The 21731-nt window shown below is 42.7% G+C and overlaps 1 protein-coding gene across 1 annotated transcript in view; it reads left to right on the plus strand.

The window, feature by feature from the left end:
* The first annotated feature begins 9120 nt into the window (after positions 1-9120).
* pcdh12 (protocadherin 12) overlaps positions 9121-21731 on the plus strand; it is a 30649-nt gene continuing 18038 nt past the window's right edge. Inside the window, exons 1-2 of the mRNA XM_061724841.1 lie at positions 9121-12415; positions 19683-19774. Of these exons, the coding sequence (XP_061580825.1) occupies positions 9542-12415; positions 19683-19774 (2966 nt within the window). The 5' untranslated portion in view covers positions 9121-9541. The remainder of the gene's footprint in view (positions 12416-19682; positions 19775-21731) is intronic.

Consider the following 21731-nt stretch of genomic DNA (forward strand, 5'->3'; position numbering starts at 1 on the left):
ATATATATATATATATATACAGTATATGCATATATATATATATATATATATATATATATATATATATATATATATGCATATACTGTATATATATATACATATATATATATATATATGTATATATGTATATATGTATATATGTATGTATATATGTAGGTCTTATGTGTATACACATAATGTGTTATTCAAAAAGAAAATCATATTTGAAGTGCCACGTAGGTAAATGAAGACAGTCAGTGTTTGTGTGACTTTTTAAAACTGCAGCTGAACAAAATATTTTCTGCCCTCAGTTAAAATTAGATCTGGTGAAAATTTACACACACACACACGCACACGCACACGCACACGCACACACACTCGCACACACAGACACACACACACACACACAAGCACACACTCCAGAGTGTGCTATTTGCATTCTTCTACTCTGATCTTTATCTGGCAACAAGTGGGTCAGCAGATCAACTATCCTGCGTCACACACACACACACACACACACACACACACACACACACACACACACACACACACACACACACACACACACACACACACACACACACACACACACACACACACACACACACACACAGCTAATAGGAGAGAGGCTTTCAGCTGCTCTCAGCGACGCTTCAGGCCAAACAAAAGGTACATTTACTGCCGGCTGCCTTGCTAATGAGCCACATACGATCAGGTGGAGCTCTGAACCGTCGCCGCTCTTCAACCTCGCAGAGATTCTCAACCCCAGAAACTTTTATCCTTCTCTGGAACTTCTTTCTCTTTTTTCTTTCTTGCACCATTGGTGGTCTCCAATAAAAACACAAAAACAAGCTGGTGCAACGAACCAGAGTCAAACCTTCCAGACTCTCCTCATCATGAAAACCTTTAGAGATTTTAACTGTTCAGGTGTGTCACGCTGCCTGTAGTGGCTGTAACTCCTAGTGGCTGTAACTTCTAGTGACTGTAACTCCTAGTGGCTGTAACTTCTAGTTGTTGTAACTTCTAGTGACTGTAACTTCTAGTGGCTGTAACTTCTAGTTGTTGTAACTTCTAGTGACTGTAACTTCTAGTGACTGTAACTTCTAGTGACTGTAACTTCTAGTTGTTGTAACTTTTAGTGACTGTAACTTCTAGTTGTTGTAACTTCTAGTGACTGTAATTCCTAGTGGCTGTAACTTCTAGTTGTTGTAACTTCTAGTGACTGTAACTTCTAGTGACTGTAACTTCTAGTGACTGTAACTTCTAGTGACTGTAACTTCTAGTTGTTGTAACTTCTAGTGACTGTAACTTCTAGTGACTGTAACTTCTAGTGACTGTAACTTCTAGTGACTGTAACTTCTAATGACTGTAACTTCTAGTGGCTGTAACTTCTAGTGACTGTAACTTCTAGTGACTGTAACTTCTAGTGACTGTAACTTCTAGTGGCTGTAACTTCTAGTTGTTGTAACTTCTAGTGACTGTAACTTCTAGTGACTGTAACTTCTAGTGACTGTAACTTCTAGTTGTTGTAACTTTTAGTGACTGTAACTTCTAGTTGTTGTAACTTCTAGTGACTGTAACTCCTAGTGGCTGTAACTTCTAGTTGTTGTAACTTCTAGTGACTGTAACTTCTAGTGACTGTAACTTCTAGTGGCTGTAACTTCTAGTTGTTGTAACTTCTAGTGACTGTAACTTCTAGTGACTGTAACTTCTAGTGACTGTAACTTCTAGTTGTTGTAACTTTTAGTGACTGTAACTTCTAGTTGTTGTAACTTCTAGTGACTGTAACTCCTAGTGGCTGTAACTTCTATTAACTGTAACTTCTAGTGGCTGTAACTTCTAGTGACTGTAACTTCTAGTGACTGTAACTTCTAGTGACTGTAACCTCTAGTAACTGTAACTTCTAGAGGGAAGCTTCGGACAGATGTGAGGAGCAGCTGGTTAAAGAGAAACACACATCCAGAATTGGAGACACGACGCTTCACATGCTGCAGATAAGTGTCCTCGTGCTCCATCTGTGGGTCTTTGTTTTTCAGCTCCCGCTTGCATCCACCTGCCGCAGCAGTTAGATGTTTTCGTTGTTTACTTGTATCTCTTCCTGGTAGCTTTGCATTTTTCAGTCACTTTCTGCATCTGTGTTCTTGATTTGCATCTCGTCCTCGTGTTTTTATACCTTTTTGTTGTTGACGTGGGCGTGAGCATGGCTTCTCTTCTGCAAGTCTTACTAATGTTTTCTGTGCTCATTTTCTCTTTGCGGTTGTTTTTAAGTGATTGGTTGTTTGTTTTTGTCTGTTTTATACCGTCACTTGTTTTGTTTTATTTTATGTCCTTTTTACTTTAATCTTCCATTTGGTGCTTCTCTTTCTTTATATAGCCCATCTATTATTTTTACTGGTCATATACAGTACTGTTTTCTTTGTGGTTGTTTTTAAATAGTTTTTCTTTTATATGTCTTTGCAAGCATTTTTCCATCTCTCTTTAACACATGTTTTTTTTTGCATGGACAAAAATAATCCAATTAAGACATGGTAAGAAGCTAGAAAGTATAATCATCTGCAAAAGTTAGTAAATACAGTGTAATATTAGCGTGCAAGAATAAAGACAACTCTTGTGGGTCACACAAAGTATCCCCACACAACCTCCATAGGACTTAAGAGAGTAAGGTGCAAGATGAACTTCAGCAGCTGTGCAGATCTCTATAAAACCAGATGTCTGATGGTCTGGAGAATTCAGGTGCATGATAACACAATGCCAAGAGGAAAAGTCATAAGCAATGGTCCAAAAGAAGCCTTTTTTGTTTTAGATCAGTCTAGGAAAGGCTAGTTACCGTGAGAAAGATCAGTCTCAAGTAAAAAGCATCAGAAACAGTCGTCAGTCTTCCCAGAGTGGATGTTCCTCCGAACCCAACCCAAGGTGGAATCGTGCAACGCCATGATCAGAAAAATACACAAAAACACAAGCGCTTCATCTCAGAGCCTCCAGGCCTCACTGAGCAGTCCATAACAGTTTCCTCCGTCGACAAAGCACGACACGAAAGAGAGTGGAATTGTTTGGCCTTTAAGCTCGCAACCAAACTCAGAATTCCCACAAAAACACCTCAGACCTCCATAACGTACTTTAGAAAAGCTCAAAAATAAAAGAATCAACGTTCTTGGGACAGCCGAGTCAAACTCCAAAGCTCGGCACAACTGGAGAGCTGCGTTGGGACCCTAAAAGAGCTGTGCAGGAATAAAAGTGAAATCGAACTGAAGCAACGCTGAAGAGAAGAAGAAACTGGCCAAATTCTTCCACAATGATGTCATGTCAGAGACCGGAAAACTCGGCCAGGCAACCACCACTTCAAGCTACTACAGCTAAATGCCGCCGAATCGTGGAGGTACTTATTATTGTTCACGTATTTTATGTTAAATAGATGACGGTAGGGTGAAATAAAACCTTTGTTTCACTAATATTAAGACCCGATAACTTGTTTACCCGCCCACACAAAAATCAGCATTACATTGTCCAGCAAATGTGTATAGATTTGGTCCAGATGAAGCAAAGCAAACTCTGAAACTTGAGCAAAACTTGACCGCCGGTTCACAGTGAACGAAGCCACACACACACTTTCATACAGGTGGTAGATTAATTGGAGACAGACCTGTGTTCTTGGACAAACACACACACACACACACACACACAAGCACACACACACTCAGCGTCAGCTGATGTGCTGCAGACAGAAGGCCGGTGTTGTTTGTTTTGCAGATAACCTCGTCTGATTGGCCGACCCCTGATCTGCCAGGATAGATTGCAGCTCGGGTTCGGCCAAACACAGCGCAGACGTCCCCGGAGGTCAAAGATCATCTTCAGCGTTTCTAGTTACATGCAAGATTTAACCCGGGTTTAAGATTCAAGGATAAATGGTACAGTTCTGTTTCCAGAGGATGCCGTCATCTCATTCCTGAGTATCTCGTAGAACCTGTTATTCGGGGTCGCGTCTCCTACAATCAAGCCACCCGTGATTTGAATCTGCGGCTTTTTCAATGTCGCTTTAGTGCCTGTTAATGTTGAGTGCAAATGCAGGTTGTCTCCTTATTTTGTCATTTATTCAGAGTTCAAGACCAGAGAGAGTGTTTTGAAATAAGAACCTCGTGAAAGTCACCACAGATGAGTGGAGCCCCACCTGCTGATGGTTTTTAAGGTACTCCCTCGTTATGTGACACCATGGGAGAATCAAATTAAATCAAACAGGAAAACTTCAGTGAACCTTTCCAAACGCCGGGCCAGTCGTTGTAAGCTAAGGAGGAGTTGGAGCGGGCGAGACATTTCCAACTGTTTGAATTGTAATTACAATTTCATGGAAGTTGGAAGTTGAGATTTACAACGTTGAACGTGGAAATTCTCACTCAGGAGTACAAATACCTGGAGGGTCGAAACACAAGAATCCCAACTGTGTCCTGGGATCTTCTTTGGGAATCAGACTCCCGGCTCTGTCATTAATGCCGTGCTGCTCTCTGTGAACTCCGCCGTCATCCATCTTTCGCTGGCAGGTAAAAGACAGCAAGATACTTTCAGGCCTCACCGGTCCGCCTCCCTCCGAGCGCAGAGGAAAGCGATATGCTTGAACCTTCCTGGGCCCGACTCCGCGTCAGTCCGCAGGACATTCTGGTGACTCAGTGATACGCAGCCGTCGTGCATGATGGGAAGAAGTTTAACCTCAGCTGGGGAAGTCGTTCAGCCTGAACGTCTTTCCTTCGTGTCAGTGCGGTACATATGTGGTTTAAGACATCAGCTCACAGACTGAAAAGAGTTGATGAGCATGGATCGTGAGTTAGATAACTTGAAAGATGTTCTTTCTTTCATAGTTCTTTTTATTGATTTTCACTTTCACATAAACAAAACATTAAACATTCCCTCCCCACAGGGAACTTCCCTTACCCCTGCTGTCACTCAATGATGTTAGGAATACTCTGCTTACTGAAATTTGACAACATATGTTTGTATAACAAAAATGTCCAGAGTGAGAAACCGATTGCTACAAGGCACCTTCATCAGGGTAAGGTCTTCTGACCGAAAGCTTGGTTAATTAAAGATACTTGCATTGATCCAAGTGTGCAGATCCTCTTTTTTACATAGTCTACACATGGTTTTCTGGCACCTTGGCATATTTTGGTCGTGAGTGCGGTGACTGGCTCCTGGTTACAAGGCACTTAGTGAAACACAGTATAGTTGAAGACTAAAACGGATTGTAGAAGCAGCATGACGAGGCCTTAGACGTCAGCAACCAAATACGGGTATCTGTCAAAAATTAACTACTACATTTGTGTGGAGGGTTTATCAAAAAAGGTCAAAAAAGGTCTCCACACTTTAAAAAACTTCTTTTCAGAGCCCCGTAGTGTATACCTGATTTTCTCCAGTTTCAAATTTGACAGCACATCCCTTATCCAGTGGGAAACTGAGGGTGGGACAGTCTCCTTCCACCCCAAAAGTATCAGGGGGCGTGCCAGGAGGGTGGTAAAAGCGATTACTTTGTGTCACGCTACAGGTAGCTTCATCCTGTCAGGAATAATCCCAAATATACAGGACTGTCTCAGAAAATTAGAATATTGTGATAAAGTCCTTTATTTTCTGTAATGCAAAAATGTCATAAATTCTGGATTCATTACAAATCAACTGAAATATTGCAAGCCTTTTATTATTTTAATATTGCTGATCATGGTTTACAGCTTAAGAAAAAGGAATCTTAATCTTAAACTGTAAACCATAATCAGCAATATTAAAATAATAAAAGGCTTGCAATATTTCAGTTGATTTGTAAAGAATCCAGAATGTATGACATTTTTGTTTTTTTAATTGCATTACAGAAAATAAAGAACTTTATCACAATATTCTAATTTTCTGAGACAGTCCTGTAGACACCAGAGGGTTTGGGTCGATTTTAACTCTTAACACTGTGGAGAGAGCTTTGAAGACAGCCTTCCAATACCCCTTTAACTTCGGACAGAGCCAAAACCTGTGGATTAATGTTGCATTCTCCAATTTACATCAGTCACATATGGAGTTAATTTGTGGATATATTGCTTTTGAAAGGTGCACCCTGTGTATCACATTAAATTGGACTAGTGAGTGTCGTGCACACATCAAAGACGAGTGAACTTTTCACAATTTTTGACTAGGTTCCGTCATCTATCGATGTTTCGAGGTCTTCTTCCCATGCAATCCTTATTCTAGCCAAGGAAGGGGAGTCTAATTCTGAGACCTGCCCGAGTATCTATGAGATTGCCCCCTTCTTTGTTGGGTTAAACGATATAATGTCATCTTTGATTGATTTAGAGGGTTTATTGGGGAACTGTGGAAGAACACTCTTAACATAATCCCTTATCTGGAAGTATCTAAATAGATGGGAATTGGGTAGATTACATTTCTTGGACAACTCCATAAAAGAGGTGAATATACAGGACTGTCTCAGAAAATTAGAATATTGTGATAAAGTCCTTTTATTTTCTGTAATCCAAACATGTCATACATTCTTGATTCATTACAAAGCAACTGAAATACTGCAAGCCTTTTATTATTTTAAAATTGCTGATCATGGTTTACAGCTTAAGAAAACTCAAATATCCTATCTCAAAAAATTAGAATATTCTGGGAATCTTAATCTTAAACTGTAAGCCATAATCAGCAATATTAAAATAATAAAAGGCTTGCAATATTTCAGTTGATTTGTAATGAATCCAGAATGTATGACATTTTTGTTTTTTTAATTGCATTACAGAAAATAAAGAACTTTATCACAATATTCTAATTTTCTGAGACAGTCCTGTAGACACCAGAGGGTTTGGGTCGATTTTAACTCTTAACACTGTGGAGAGAGCTTTGAAGACAGCCTTCCAATACCCCTTTAACTTCGGACAGAGCCAAAACCTGTGGATTAATGTTGCATTCTCCAATTTACATCAGTCACATATGGAGTTAATTTGTGGACATTTTTGTTTTTTTAATTGCATCACAGAAAATAAAGAACTTTATCACAATATTCTAATTTTCTGAGACAGTCCTGTATTGTCAATAAAGAGATCATTGAAGCATTTCAAACCACTTCGATGCCACAAATTAAACGCTGTGTCATGTGTTGAGAGTGGGAGCAGTGAATAACTTGAAAGATGTTGATGTAATTTTTTCAGGCTCATTTTTTATTCACATGTAAACAACGTGTTAATAAAACAAAAGAAAAACACATTGACCACAAGGAAGATGGATAATAGTGATGTTGATCATATATACAGATAAATCACCTCAACATCAGAGTTTAACACGTCGAAACTTACATTTGTGAAGCAAAAAAATCAGTTAAATACTGCGAACGGAATACTTTTCCACGGATGTCTCGACGGACTCGGACTGGCTTTCGGAGGCCGTCGCTGTGGTCGGTGGAGGACCTGCAGTTTTCTCTACTTCCAGGTCTGATCCAGACCAGCTGGATGGATGCAGAACCGCCTCTGGTTTTGGTGTCTGCAGAATGTGCGGCCGGTGCGGCCCGTGGGCCCGTCATGTGGGACGCACACAGCCAGTGGTCCAGGAGAAGGATATTACATTACAGTACTTAGTGGCTTTTGCTGAAACGGACACCGTCAGTGTTTTCCAGGTCTCGACCGAGGAGGTTGTGATGAGTAAAGCTGCGATGAAACCGAGTCAGTCGTTTCAAATAAAAGCTACTTAAACACAACAGTAGTTGGTAATAGGCCTCCAAGTTCAGACGTAGTTTCCTGCTGAAGGCGACATCGTGGTCCTCTGTGTAATTAGCATTAAAGGCAGTGAAAAAGGTGCTCTTTTTTCTGGTTTTGTGAGGTTCAAAGTCTTAGGGGACCTTCCTTTCATGTCTGTCGTTGGTGCCAGAACCAGAACCAGAACCAGAACCAGAACAGGGAGTTCAAACAGGCTGCAGCTTCAAATCAGCTAATTTAAACTCATTAATATCCAAACTTTATGCTTTCTTTTACCTTATCAAGTCTGAGTTCAGAAGGAACAACGACCTAGCAGTTATTAAAAACTAAATTAAGATTCTTTTGGAAAGTAACGTGGAGGTTGACTTTTTTTTCTGTTCTTATTCACCACTTGAGGGATAAATCAGGCGGTTCTGGAGCTCGGCAAGCTTATTGTTTGATGTCCACATGTGCAAACACAAGTGTAGTGTCAGTAATCGGACGTAAACATGCAAATGAAATGATCAAAACTGTATATTAACCTAAATAATTGAACAAACTGCCTCCTGTGGTCAGTGTGTGTGCATAATAATGACATGAGCCTTCCCTGTTCTGAAGTTGATTTCTTACATTTAATTCAAGCGTGAACCCTCTCAGACAAGTGTCATGAAACTCTATCTAAACGTTGTAAACAGTCACTAAAAACCCTCATAAACTAGGATTCAAACCTTCAGTGTTTTGACTAATAAACAAACCTGTAACTGCACAGGAATGACAGAAACGAGCGTCTGCCGTGATTTGCGGGAAGTGTTTTGACCTCGTGGCCATGTGGTTCCAGAAGAAACCCGTAATTATATTTGGGGGGAAAACTGGAATGTGGGTTTTGTCACTTTTAAGGGCAGACTTCACTTCATAGCTTGTTTACTTTTCCAGGATTGTTTTTCCCTTCTGAAAGAGAAGAAAAGGACATCATTCTTTGGTTAACCGTGAACGTAAAGTCCAATAGCAACCGTCACTTTTAATCTGGACACAGAGCGGCCCGTTGTGATGACAGCTTATCCACCGATCTGTGTTTGTGATTTTGCTGCCGGGGGGGCAGGCCATACGTCACCGTGATGGAGTTCAGGTAACTGCCCATGGCTCCGTCCCTCCGGGAGGTAACAAATTCTCCAAGTGATTTAAGGGTCCAGGAGTGAAGCTTTTGATGAGTTTACACAGACCTTCGTGGTGGTGGTGGGGGGCGGGAGGGTTGAGTGATGGAGAGGCGGTGTCGCGTTTCTGTGAAAGCACTCCAGAGCTGCTCAGAGTTTCCTCGGGGCAGGACGGCTTCCCTTTGTGCTCGGTCTGGGATCATTTACATATGACCCTCCTCCTGCTCTGGGATTGGCCGCGGCTCCGCTGGCATGTGGAAACCCACATCCAAACTTTCTAAGTTGCGGCACAACTTCCCTGAGTTGGGAAGGATGAACAGGGAGGCAGGACGCCAGCAGCTGTGTGAGTGAGTAACAGCAGCAGCCAGGCAGAGCGGCGCTGGGACTGTATGGAGACAGACAGGATGATATTATTATTGTAAGTTTCTGTCTTTGCTGTATATTCACCAGGCTGGAAGTTTTTTCTATTTTTATGTATTTGTTTTTATTCCAATTTTTAAGCATTTTCGACAACAGTGTTTTTGGCATATGAGATGCAACTCTAGATACTTTTGAAGGAAATTTGGACTTTATCATTACATTATCATCTCAGAGAGGTTCTTTATTTAATCTAACATCTCTTCAATGTTAGTTTTTTAAAAAAAAGGACATTTTTCATTGCAATTGAAAACAAAAACAAAAATGTCTGTTTAGCCAGTATAGGAGAGATATTTGTTACTTCGCACCATGATGCTGCTGGCTCTGCTTCTGGTTCTGAGTCTTTGCTCTGAGACTCTGTCCTCTGAGTCGTCATCAATAACCGTCCAGTACCGGGTTTGGGAGGAGCAGCCTGCGGGAACCCGGGTCGGCAGCCTGGTGGACGACCTGCGGCAGAGGGACGAAGGTGGCTTACTGGAGGATTTCCAGGTGGTGGAGCAGGGTAAGGCCCTTCCTTTCTCCGTCACCGGCCGGGACGGGGTTGTCTCCACCCAAGGCCAGCTGGACAGGGAGGAGCTGTGCCGCGGCTCGGACCTGTGCGAGGTGGCCTTCAGCGTCCTGTACAGGAAAAGCGGCGCCGTGAACTGCCTGCGCGTTCGTGTGGAGGTGATGGACCTGAACGACCACAGTCCCAATTTCTCCAGCATTATGCAGGAAGTGGAGATTTCAGAGACCGCCAGCCTCCGGATGCGTATCCCTTTGGACCGGGCGGTTGATCCCGATGCAGGGTCCAATGGCCTCCAAACGTACACACTATCTCACAACCCACACTTTGCCCTGGATGTGATGGTTGGTCCGGGTGGGACCAAACAGCCAGAGCTGGTGGTTATGAAGGAACTGGACAGGGAGGTTCAGGCATCCTTTGAACTCACCCTGGTGGCGTCAGATAAAGGAAACCCACCAATGTCCGGGAGCACGTTAGTTCATGTTAAAATCCAGGACTCGAACGACAACAGTCCTACATTTGAAGATGGCAGTCCCACTGTGACATTAAGTGAGGACACAGCCATTGGTACAACCATCATCAACCTCAAGGCTTCTGACCCAGACCAGGGAGCCAATGGGGAGGTGGAGTACTTGCTCAGCAAGCACACGCGCCCAGAGGTTCAAAAGCTCTTTCACGTCGATCCACAAACTGGGGATGTGATCGTAAAGGCACATCTGGATTATGAGGTTGCACCATCCTATGAGGTGATCATACAGGCCATTGATCGTGGTCCCAACGCCATCCCTGCTCACTGTAAACTGCATGTCGACCTCATCGATGTAAACGATAACGCGCCAAGGATTCACACAACCTGGATTTCACGAAGCTCAGCTGCTGCGACTGTGCTGGAGGGAGCAGAGGTCGGCACCTTCCTAGCTCTGGTGGTTGTTTACGATGCCGATTCAGATAGAAATGGACAAGTAAGCGCTGTCATTAAGGATGGATCTGGTCCCTTCCATCTTAGAAAGACCCATGACGGCAATTACATGATCGAAACCAGTGGCTACCTGGATCGAGAGAAGGTTATGAGTTATAACATCACCCTACTTGCTCAGGATCATGGAGCTCCCTCCCTGTCTTCTGTAAAACACCTACCGGTTTCTGTTTTGGATGAGAATGACAATGTACCGGTGTTCTCTACCTCCAAATATAGCGCTTCCTTCAAGGAGAACAGCATTGTAGGCTATGAGGTTCTCCAGGTTGAAGCCCATGATGACGACCTGGAGTTTAACGGAAGAGTTTCATACTTCATCAACGGTCCCACCGACCAGGAGACCAGAACACGACCTTTTAGCATCCATCAAAGAACTGGCGTCATAACGGTCCAGCACCCACTGGACTACGAGGAATCCCAAACCTACTCATTCACCGTGGAGGCAGTGGATCATGGACACCCCCCACTGACTGCCACGGCCACCGTGCAGATTGACGTTGAGGATGTAAATGACAACTACCCAGTCATCAATGAACCAAAGCCAAGGAAAGGTGTGGGTTACATAAGTGTTCCTGTCAGTGCATACAAGGGAGAGATTGTGACGGAGCTTGGGAATGAAATCGAAGATGGACTCACCACGTTGCCATTTAATCAGTCTGTCAGAGATGGACTCAGTGGATTTCTTGCATCCACAATAAAGGCTGAAGATTTGGACTCAGGACTTAATGGAAAACTCCAGTACCTCATCACTGACAGAAACCAGCATGGCCTCTTCTGGATGGATCAAGATACAGGTCAGCTGTTCGTCAACACCACCAATGCCACCGAGCTCATTGGGAGAACCTATGACATGGAAGTGACTATTTCCGACATGGGCACTCCCAGCATGGCCACCAAAATGACTCTGGAGGTGACTTTCATCAACCTCAAGGATCATCTGAAGAACTCCTCACCAGGAAATCGAGGACAGCTCAGCTTCACCATGATGATGGCAATCTGCCTTGGTGCCACATGCCTCCTTCTTCTACTGGCCATTGCCTTGGTGACAACGTTCTGCCGTCCGGAGAAACGGGAGAACCGGGCTTACAACTGCAGACAGGCTGAGTCCAGCTACACCCGCCATCCACGCCGCCCACAGAAGAACATCAGAAAGTCTGACATCCAGCTGATTCCCGTCATCCGAGGGCGAAAGGAGGAGCCTCCCGAGGATGACAGCGAAGCCCAGCCACTCACTCCACCTTCAATGCCGGAGGATCAACAAACGGAGAGGCAGTACAACTTCATACCCTCAATCATGAACGCTAGTTTCCATTCCCAGAGCTACCTGGACGGGGATACCAATCCAACTTTCACCCATCACAGCAAAACACTCCGAAAACCTGGAAACATCGAACTCGATGGGTCTTTGTCTCTGACGCCATCTTCGTCATATCACACTCTTCGCAAATCCAGAAACCCTTCATCTTCGTCCTCTTCGGTCTCACATTCGAGCACCTTGAAACGCCATAAGCTGCAACCAGAAGGAGAAGAAACGGAGTCGCAACGTTCCACATCTCAGACGACACTCAGGAGGCCGAAGACAGCGGATGGTCGTGGAGCACACGAGGCAGAGCGCCGGCAGATGCTGCGCAACCTGGTTCGACTCTCCATGGCTGCGTTCGGGGACTCCATCGAGCTGTCCTCAGCCTCTCCAGAGGTGCAGGTGAGTTGTATCTTACTTTCTTCTCAGTATCCATTGGTCACAGAGGGGTTTTTACTCAGATGTCCCCTAGTTAACTCATTCTTTCAAAATAAAACTAGTGTGAGCGTAGGTGTATTTTATAACTTGCACATTTATGATGTTAACACTGTTGCAATGCAATCTGGGGGGAAAAGTTACGTATATATTAACATGAAAGGACAAAACAAGGCCCAATGCTTTCAAATCAAATCAAATCCAACTTTATTTATATAACACTTTTCATGCATGAGTAATGCAAAGTGCTTTACATCTTTACATCATAAAATCAACATTAACATAGAAAAACCCACACACTCATGGTTAAAAACACAAATCTGGTCATTTTCACACACATCCTCACTTTAATACCCACACAGCACACATACCCCCCCACATAGACATTAAAACATAATCACGAACATCATAAAAATGAAAAACATTGTAAATAAATAAATAAATAAATAAATAAATAAATAAATAAATAAATAAATAAATAAATACCTGGCTTGACGCTGAGGTGAGAAATGATATCTTGGGGATGTATCCACACCAGGAGCCACCACACTTTAAGAACTGCATCATGGGAATCCTTATCAATCAAACGTGCCATGTCTTCTGTAAAAAAAACTTTAAACATTAAAACTCTTTTTAATTTATGCCTCTGGCCTTTAAGTCATTATCGTATATTCAGAAGCTGCATTGATGGTAGGACATATCGGCGTTACTGCGAGCCAGAGAGACAAACGCACCCGTTCATGTAGCATTAATGACTTCTCTAATCTGCATGATGACTTTTTAATGTGTTCTTATTTACATTCTCCTCTATAGCTTCGACACGGCGGCTAATGCTCTGCTGCCGGCTCTCGTTTTAATGCCATTTACGCAGATCTGAAACGTGTGATCACATTCATTTCAACATGTGCTTACAGTTAGCGTTGGAGTAATTAAATGTCCCCCCCAGAGGCTCTGAGATTAATCTGAAGTGAAGTCCATTAGAGAGTAAAGATGAAGGCCCACCCCCCTCCCTCCACCTCACACTCACACACCCTTACGCTTTTTCCCAGCAGCCTCTCTGCCTCTGATGTGATGGCTTACTCAGGCAGCCTGAAGGCTGGAGTTGGGTAGAGCAGAGTTGGTGGGGGGGGGGTATGCTGATGGATCAGTATGAAACTGAGTTTATTCAGGTGCTCATGTGTCACAGACAAAAATCCCCCGTGAGACACAACCTTTTTTTTTCTCCTGTTGAATATCAAATGTCAAATCATAATGAAACCTGAAGGTGGGCGGGGCTCCGCTCATTTTCTGCAGGATGGGATGTCTTACGGGATGTCAAGGGTGATTTTTTTGTGTGTGGGGGTGGGGAGGGCGGGTTAAAGTGGGCCAAAGTAAGCTGTGATGTGTTTGTAGTGTAAGCCAACACCGCCCTGACACACTGCTCTGTCAGTGATAAATGACCCTAAAAATCACTTTTACTGAGCCGAGCTGCAGCAGGAGGGAAGAAAAACAGATCGGCCTAAAAACAGCAGCCCCGAGTGCAAAGCAGGACACTGAACCAGATGCTGCAGCGACACGGCCCCGACCACACTGGAGGAGACTAAGAATAACGTCTCAGACTTTCCTCCTGTCTGCAAACTCTGACATATTATTTCGTAGCTCGATATACGAGCAGAGCACAAACCATGCAGTATTCATTCTAACAGCAAACTTTCATTAAAATTTAACTCACTTGTAGTTATAATTTAATCATCTGAGTTAATTCACTTTTAGTTTAGACTTATAAACATTTATTAAACCTGCTCAGGAGTGTTATTAAGGTTTAATACAAATTGACTTAGTGCAGATTTGAAAGACAAACAGAACTTTATTTACGGGACCTCTCAATAAAACCCATCCAGCTCCTCTCACAGCTCATAACAAATCACACGTGACATCTGAAATTCTTCTTATATTAAAAGTCTTTCACTGCGCTTGCCACCCGTTGAAGTGTCGGGTCAGACCGGAAGTGTTTTGTAAAAGTTACCTGGTCTGTTTTAGGATTAATATTCTCCTTCAGGCCTGACACCGAACTGCTCAGACGCCATCAGGACGAAGAACTGCAGCACAGCAGTGTGCTGTTTGGTGCTTTTATTCATCTATTTTTAGCAAATAAAACTTTAGAACTTTTTCATTTCAAGCAGAAAAATTATAAGGCTGAAACCCATGAGGATATTACAAATGATGATGCTCTGTGGGTTCGGCACCTCTTTTGTACGATTTTCACATTTACTTTGGATAATTTGAGACCATAATACCACCGTTATTCGGTGAGCTCAGCTCCGAGTCTGACTGAACAACCCGGAGAGATCCAGGTGAATTTCACTGAACGACGAGTTTTATGGCGCTTTTACACTAGTACCTACTCGGCTCTACTCAACTCAGCTCGGCCTGGTTTCTTCTCCACTACAATTCAGCACCTGGAGCAGAAGTAGGAGGTGGGAGGAAGCTGCTTTGATTATTTGATTGTGTGATCTAAACGGAGAAGACAACAACACTAAAGATTTAGAACCTGGAGGAGATGATAGATGTGCTGCTGGGTCTGCGGTTTGTGTTCGATATCAAGTTAAAAAATGAGAGTGAGAGAAACTTCAAACGGCGACGCTTTTTTTTTTTTTGTTGTTTGTCTCGGCGCTGCTGAAAAGTCTGTTGGTAGCTGAGCAGCTATGAAGTGACAGAGCTCCTGGTAGATCTGGTCGTTCCTTATCGCCCGTCTAGATCCTTAATTAATTCTCTCCTCAGCACCAGGTTTATGAACATCTGCACCTCAGAGTTGGATCATGAAACAGACTTCTGCTGCCGTTGCTGGTGGAATAAAATCCAATCCAATCCAATCCACTTTATTTATATAGCACATTTTAAAAAACAAAAAGGTTACCAAAGTGCCACACAATGAGTAAAGCAAGACATAATAAAATAGTAAAAACTAACAACAGAGTAAAATAGATAAGAGCACATAAAAGCACGAAATAAAAACACACCACACAGACAACAACCAGTGATTCAGAAACATAAAAGACAGGACAGAGACCACACAACTCTCATGCTGGATTAAAAGCCAAAGAATAAAAATACGTTTTAAGACGAGATTTAAAAATTGCGAGTGTGGGGGCCATTTTGATGTGGGGAGGAAGGTCGTTCCAAAGTTTAGGGGCTATTGCTAAAAAAGCACGGTCGCCCCTGGTTTTTTGACCTGGTTTTAGGAACGACAAGACGTGACTGAGCAGAAACCTCAAAGACCTCGAGGGAGTGTAAACATGTAGGAGCTCTGAGACATATTTTGAACAAGAAGCCGCCGTCAGAGTCGCTCTTTTTCTGATGTCACATCCTGACTCAGACGTCTGACTCCAACCCCCCGACCAATCCGTGGCCTGTAGTGTGATGACGTCACAGCCCGACTCAGCTGCTTAGAACCTCGGCAGAGTAGTTACAGAAAAAGTATCTTCTCGGCACGTTAGACCCCTGGTGGAGTGGAGTGAAGCATCAAACCGAGTTGAGTCGAGTTGGGCTGAGTAGGTACTAGTGGAAAAGCGCCATTAGAGGATAGGGCTGTTCGATTTTGCCCAAAAATAAAATCTCGATTTTTTTCTCTCAAAATCCGATTTTCGATTACGATTACAATTATTTTGTGAATTGACAAAAGGCAAAGAAATGATTTCAAATATGCTGTTTTTTTATTGAACATTTGCCCCATTGGGCTTTAAGTGCAAACTTTGCTCTTATTAAACCAAAAATGAATGAATCAAGTGCAAAACTCTAAAATAAGTTGAAAAAAAGTTTTAAAAAATATAATAAAATATAAAGTTTTATCTCTGAAAAAAAAATCAGCAAATCAGCACTTGCAAACATACAGTAAGTTATATTTCCAATTAAATAAAACAAGACATTTTCTAATTAAACTAAACTGGGTCTTTGCATGCTAAATAATAATGATCCATGAAGGAGGTAAAGGTGTTTAATGTCACTCATTAGTTTTTTGCAAGGAACACGAGCCGGTCTACCGGTGGCATGTTCCAACGCCCCCTCCTACACTAAAGAGCCTCTCCCATGGGGCACTTGTCGCAGGTATTGAGAGGTATTTCCATCAATCATTAATATGTGTGCAGACAAGGTAAAAAAAAAATAAATAAATAAAATAAAATAAAAATAATTTTTTTTTTTTAAAAGTGAAAAATCGATTTTACGATTTTTACGTTTTAACATCGTTCTAATCACATAATCGCGATTACGATTTAAAATCGATTAATCGAACAGCCCTATTAGAGGATCATATACTCGCTATCTTGGTAGCTTGCATCAGCGAGGGTGAAAGTCACCGTCGACGCCCTGCCCACGGACAAAGCCCTCGACCAGCTCCAGCCTCACGTGAATCCCATCAGGCCCACTGGGCCTGTGCCCGGCCCGTCCTGCTCCAGCCCTCGCAGTCGGCCCAGTTGGCCCAGTCGCAGAGCCTCAGATGTTTCTTCTCTCCTCCCTCAAGGTCGCAGAGGAAGCCAGCCGGCGGGAATGAGGGGGATTTACCCTTCACGTCCACCTCAACACACACCCACGCCGCGCACAAACACACACTCGTCCACACACCGCCGTCCATCCTGGAAGGAAACCGCTCAGAGAAGAATAGACTCGTACGTAGAGGCCTCTTCCTGTCGCTGCAGCAGAATGCACGTGTAAAAACACTCAGCGCTCGCTGCTACAATAGTCATAAATCAGCACGCACGCACACACACACACACACCTCTCCCAGTGTGTGTGTTTCCTCCCTGGTGTGTGGTGTGTATCCGCTGCACAACGGAGCTGTCAGCAGAAAGCTCCGAGCAGTGAGATGGACACACTCGCCCGGTTCTCACACTGAAGAAAAACACACACAGAGAAAATTCACTTTCCACCTGCTCTGTTTGAGAAGCAAGAGAAGCAGAAGTCAGCTCAGATCCAAATACAGCCGACGAAACAAAGATTTAACTCCACTCGAGTTGCTGAATCCAGGCAGTGGTGTCTTTATGCATAGATGCATTGCTATCATGGTGTTTTCCACTGTGCAAACTTTTAAAACAATTAGACTAGGATACAAATGTAATTTCTTTTCTTTGGTTTATCAAAATTTGCTCAGGCATGTGAACATTCACAATATTTCTGACACTGGAAATGTATGCTGGGAGGTCTTAACTATCCATTCAGACCAAGATTATGCATATTGTCCTTATAATCGTGGAGATATTGATTTCATTTTGATAGGCCTGTTCAGGTGAAATTCCCCTGCAAAATCCCTCGGGGGTAACAGGTTAATATAAGACGTTTGACTAGATTCAGGAATACTTTTATTTCTAGAGGAGGTGTTTTTACAGTGTAGATGTAGTTAATGACTGTAGTTTTAAAGCAGTTTATTGTAAGATTCTGTATTAGTCTATTTTTCGGTTTTGACAACATTAATCTGTGTCGTATAAATGCAGCATGTATGTATTAACATCGTATTTACCTTTGACTTAATCTGAGGTAGCAAGCCCTAGCTGATTATTAGAAAGTAAAAATGGTGATTTAGTCAAACAATGTCCACCTAAAACTTTCGACCAAAATGTATTAACGTAAAAGTCAACAGGTAAGATCCAGGTGTGACGTGGTGATGTTTCACAGCGCTCGTGTGCAGATATGGAGAAAAGGGGAAAGGGGAACTGGCCTGAGCGTCTCAGCAGCTTATCTGCACTTCCTCCTGAATTAAGACACAATCAGACTCGCTGGTTCTGGTGGTGCAGGACAGAAACCTCGACATCATCAACTCATTTAGGCAATTGTGACTCTGAAAAAGCAACAAAAAGGCTGCTGATTACTTCCTCACTAAGAAATGGGGAATATTTAAGCTTTGATTTCGTCTTCAAGTCTTCATTTCTCACCTTGAGAAGGAAAGTTCATCGAAAGAGATGCTTCAGAATCACGACTATCTGATGTCAGCAGCGCTCATTTCCAGAGCCCAGAGATATTCAGAGATATTCTCTTAATCACAGGTGGAAGTTTTGAAAAATTTCTTACAAGGATGAGTTTACATGTCAATGTCTTGAAAGGAAAATAACTCCCGAATGACACACTTCCATTTACCGCGAGAATTGGTGATAGAAAGTGGAAACTATTACGTGTATGTGTGGGTCAAAGTAAATAAAATAAGTAAAACTTCCCACCAGGAACTCTGAAATCAAACCACATATCAAGGTTCCATTTCATGTTAAAAAGATATATGCTCAAATAAAAACAAAAAAACTCCACTTTAAATGTTTTATCACAAGATTTAACGTTTCCACGCTGGAGTACAAGTCTTGACCGAGTTGATCCAATAGACACATTTAAAAGGTTACTCAAGATAAATCACCTTAAACTCCAGAGGTTCTAGGCCAGGCTTTGCTGATTTTGCTGACCAAAAATATAAGAGCTCACAAATTGTTAAAGATTTAATCTTTTATTTCATCTTCAAGTCTTCATTTCTGACCTTGAGAAGGAAAAGTTCATATAAAGTGATGCTTCAGAAGACTCCCGAGTGTCTGATTTCAGCAGCGCTCAAGCCGTCTTACCATATACCACATCTTACCATATCTCATACAGTATGACACACATTTACCGCGAGCATTAGAATCAGAATCAGAATCAGAAAAAGGTTTATTGCCAAGTACGTGACTGGACATACAAGGAATTTGTTTTGGTTTAGTTGGTAACAGATTTTTCTAAATATTATATACATGGTGAAGTGATTCAGTGAGTTGAATGAAGAGAGCGGTCCAACAATGTGCAGCTGATCACAGTGCAAGTTTCCAAAGTGCGAGCTGTAACGGATAGAGTGCAGATCAATGTATGTGTGGCTCAAAGTAAATAGAATAGTACAAAACTTCCCACCTGGAACTCTGAAATCAGATCACACCACAAATCAAGGGTTTCATTTCAAAGACAAATGCTCAAATAAAACCAAAAAACTCAACATTTAAAGCTCTTGACCGTGTTCATCCGACAGACACTCATTTAAAAGGTTACTCAAGATAAATAGACTTAAACTTCTCACACATCATGTAAGAAATGAAAGGCTGAACCCTTAAGACATCTTCAGAAAGTGTCACACTGAAACGTTTACATACAAAAATGTTCAGGTAAATTATCACGTGCTCAAAGAGGTGAAGGCTAGACTGTTTGATGTTGTTCTATGTCCCCTTCATGCTTCCTCTTCTCCTCTTCCTCCCTGCAGCAGATCTCCCAGCTCCTCACCCTCCTCCGGCAGGGCCAGCTGCAGCCAAAGACCAACTTCCGCGGAAACAAGTATTCACACCGCAATGGCAGGTAATCCTGAAGTCCCTCCTCCGCCACACAGCCCTCTACGGGCTCTCACAGTTCCTGGTCACGTCAGACGGCCAGATGTGAGCTTTCATGTGTTTCTACAAACCCAATTACTTCCTTAACTAGTTTTCAAAAGGAAATTGACATTAATGTTTCATAAAAGTCCATTCAAAGCCCCCCCCCCCTCGACCTTGGAACCCCCCCTTTGCAGTTTGACTTCAAAACAGAAGCCCTGCAGGAGAGATCCTGATGCTGATTGGTTCCTCCTCCTCCCTCTTCATCAGCAGAGGCCCGTGTCACGGCCAGCTGGCTGCAGGTTTCACGCTTTGATCCTCAGAATCTCTCTGATCCAGCTGCGGTTCCTACGATAGCGGGGGAAGCCGACTTTAAAAAAGGACAATGGCTCCAATTTCCAGAAGTCACAGATGTTTTGTCCCGAGCCGTTGTAACAGATTCACGCGCCGGCTTCTGCGTCTGCAGCATCCGGGTGTTTAGCGTGTGAGATGTGATCAGCTGTGGTGTCAAACAACACTTCAGCGGTCAGACTTAATACCAGAAATCAATATTTGACCCAGTGGCGTAGGCAGAAATATTTTTTGGGTGGTCCAGGACAAAAATGGGTCGGCCATATTGTCCCAGAAAAAGCAGACTTATAAAAACTTTTAAGCAGAAAACATGACAAACAGACAGATTAAAGGCAGTGTCAATTTTACTTTGTAATCTGCATTACAAATGCATTATGACAGTTAAACACAACATGTTCAACCAACAGAGCATGAAAACTTGTGTATACCAGCTCCGCTGGGGAAATGTCTGCACATTTTACAGAAAATCGCGTCCTTGTTTAAACTGTATTCTAACCAAGAAAACTTTCCGTACCACTTTGATGAGAAGCATCTTGATTTTCCATTCTTGACTGTGCTTGGAAATACACCCAGACTTGACTGTGAAGGTGGTTCATCAATCGTGGATAAATGGAGGGGTTGGGCAGGTTGACCGGGAGAGAGAGCTGGTGCCGGCGAGCCAGCGGCAGGACTAATCTCCTCTAGCGGCAGGGCTAACCTCCTCTAGCGGCAGGCCGAACCTCCTCTGGGGCTGAGTGTGAATAAGTGGGCTGGGTGGACTCAGTCCGAGGCCCTGGCAGAGGCGTGTCTTCTTCAAGTTTTGTTTTTTTAAAATAACTAACCAATGAACTCTGTTCAGCCATTGTTGTGGCGATAAAGTCGGCTGCAACGCCGGCTAGCTTGCTGGCTAAAGGCAATCAATTATGTCCCGAGGCTCGATCCCTGCAACTTGTTTCAAAAGTTCTGTTTTAATCAGAAGAAAAAAAAAAAAAGGCTGAACACAAGTCAACAACAAATCATGTTCATATTTATACCTTTTCTCATATACCGTATTTTCCGCACTATAAGGCGCACCGCATTATAAGGCGCACCTTCAATGAATGACGTATTTAAAAACATTTCCCATATATAAGGCGCACCGCATTATAAGGCACACTAAATATATGGTAAAATACCGTACCATAGTGGCTGGAGTTGAGTTACGTATCTACCTGATGGAGCTGCGCTACAGGAAATGCTACAAAATCCTACAACAAATGCAAAAAAAAAAACAAGAAGAAAAGTACCGCATGTCAAACTTTATTAACAAAATAAAAACCAGCTTTGCTCCGTCTCATCAAAGTCTCCATTATGCGAGTCGGCGTCGCTGCTCGTCTGTGACGATTCCTGACGTTTTTAGCGTCGTTATTTTGGCGACACCAACTACATTACCCACAATCCCCCTTACTACGGTAACAGAAATTACCGTAATGATCATATACTGTATAAGGTGCACTGCCGGTTTTTGAGAAAATTAAAGGCTTTTAGGTGCGCCTTATAGTGCGGAAAATACGGCCATTTTTTAGAATATGTTTACATATGTGAAACATGTATTTTGATCAAAGTTGGCTGGGAGG

This window comes from Cololabis saira, chromosome 7 (assembly GCF_033807715.1).
Source record: "Cololabis saira isolate AMF1-May2022 chromosome 7, fColSai1.1, whole genome shotgun sequence".
Taxonomy (NCBI): domain Eukaryota; kingdom Metazoa; phylum Chordata; class Actinopteri; order Beloniformes; family Belonidae; genus Cololabis; species Cololabis saira.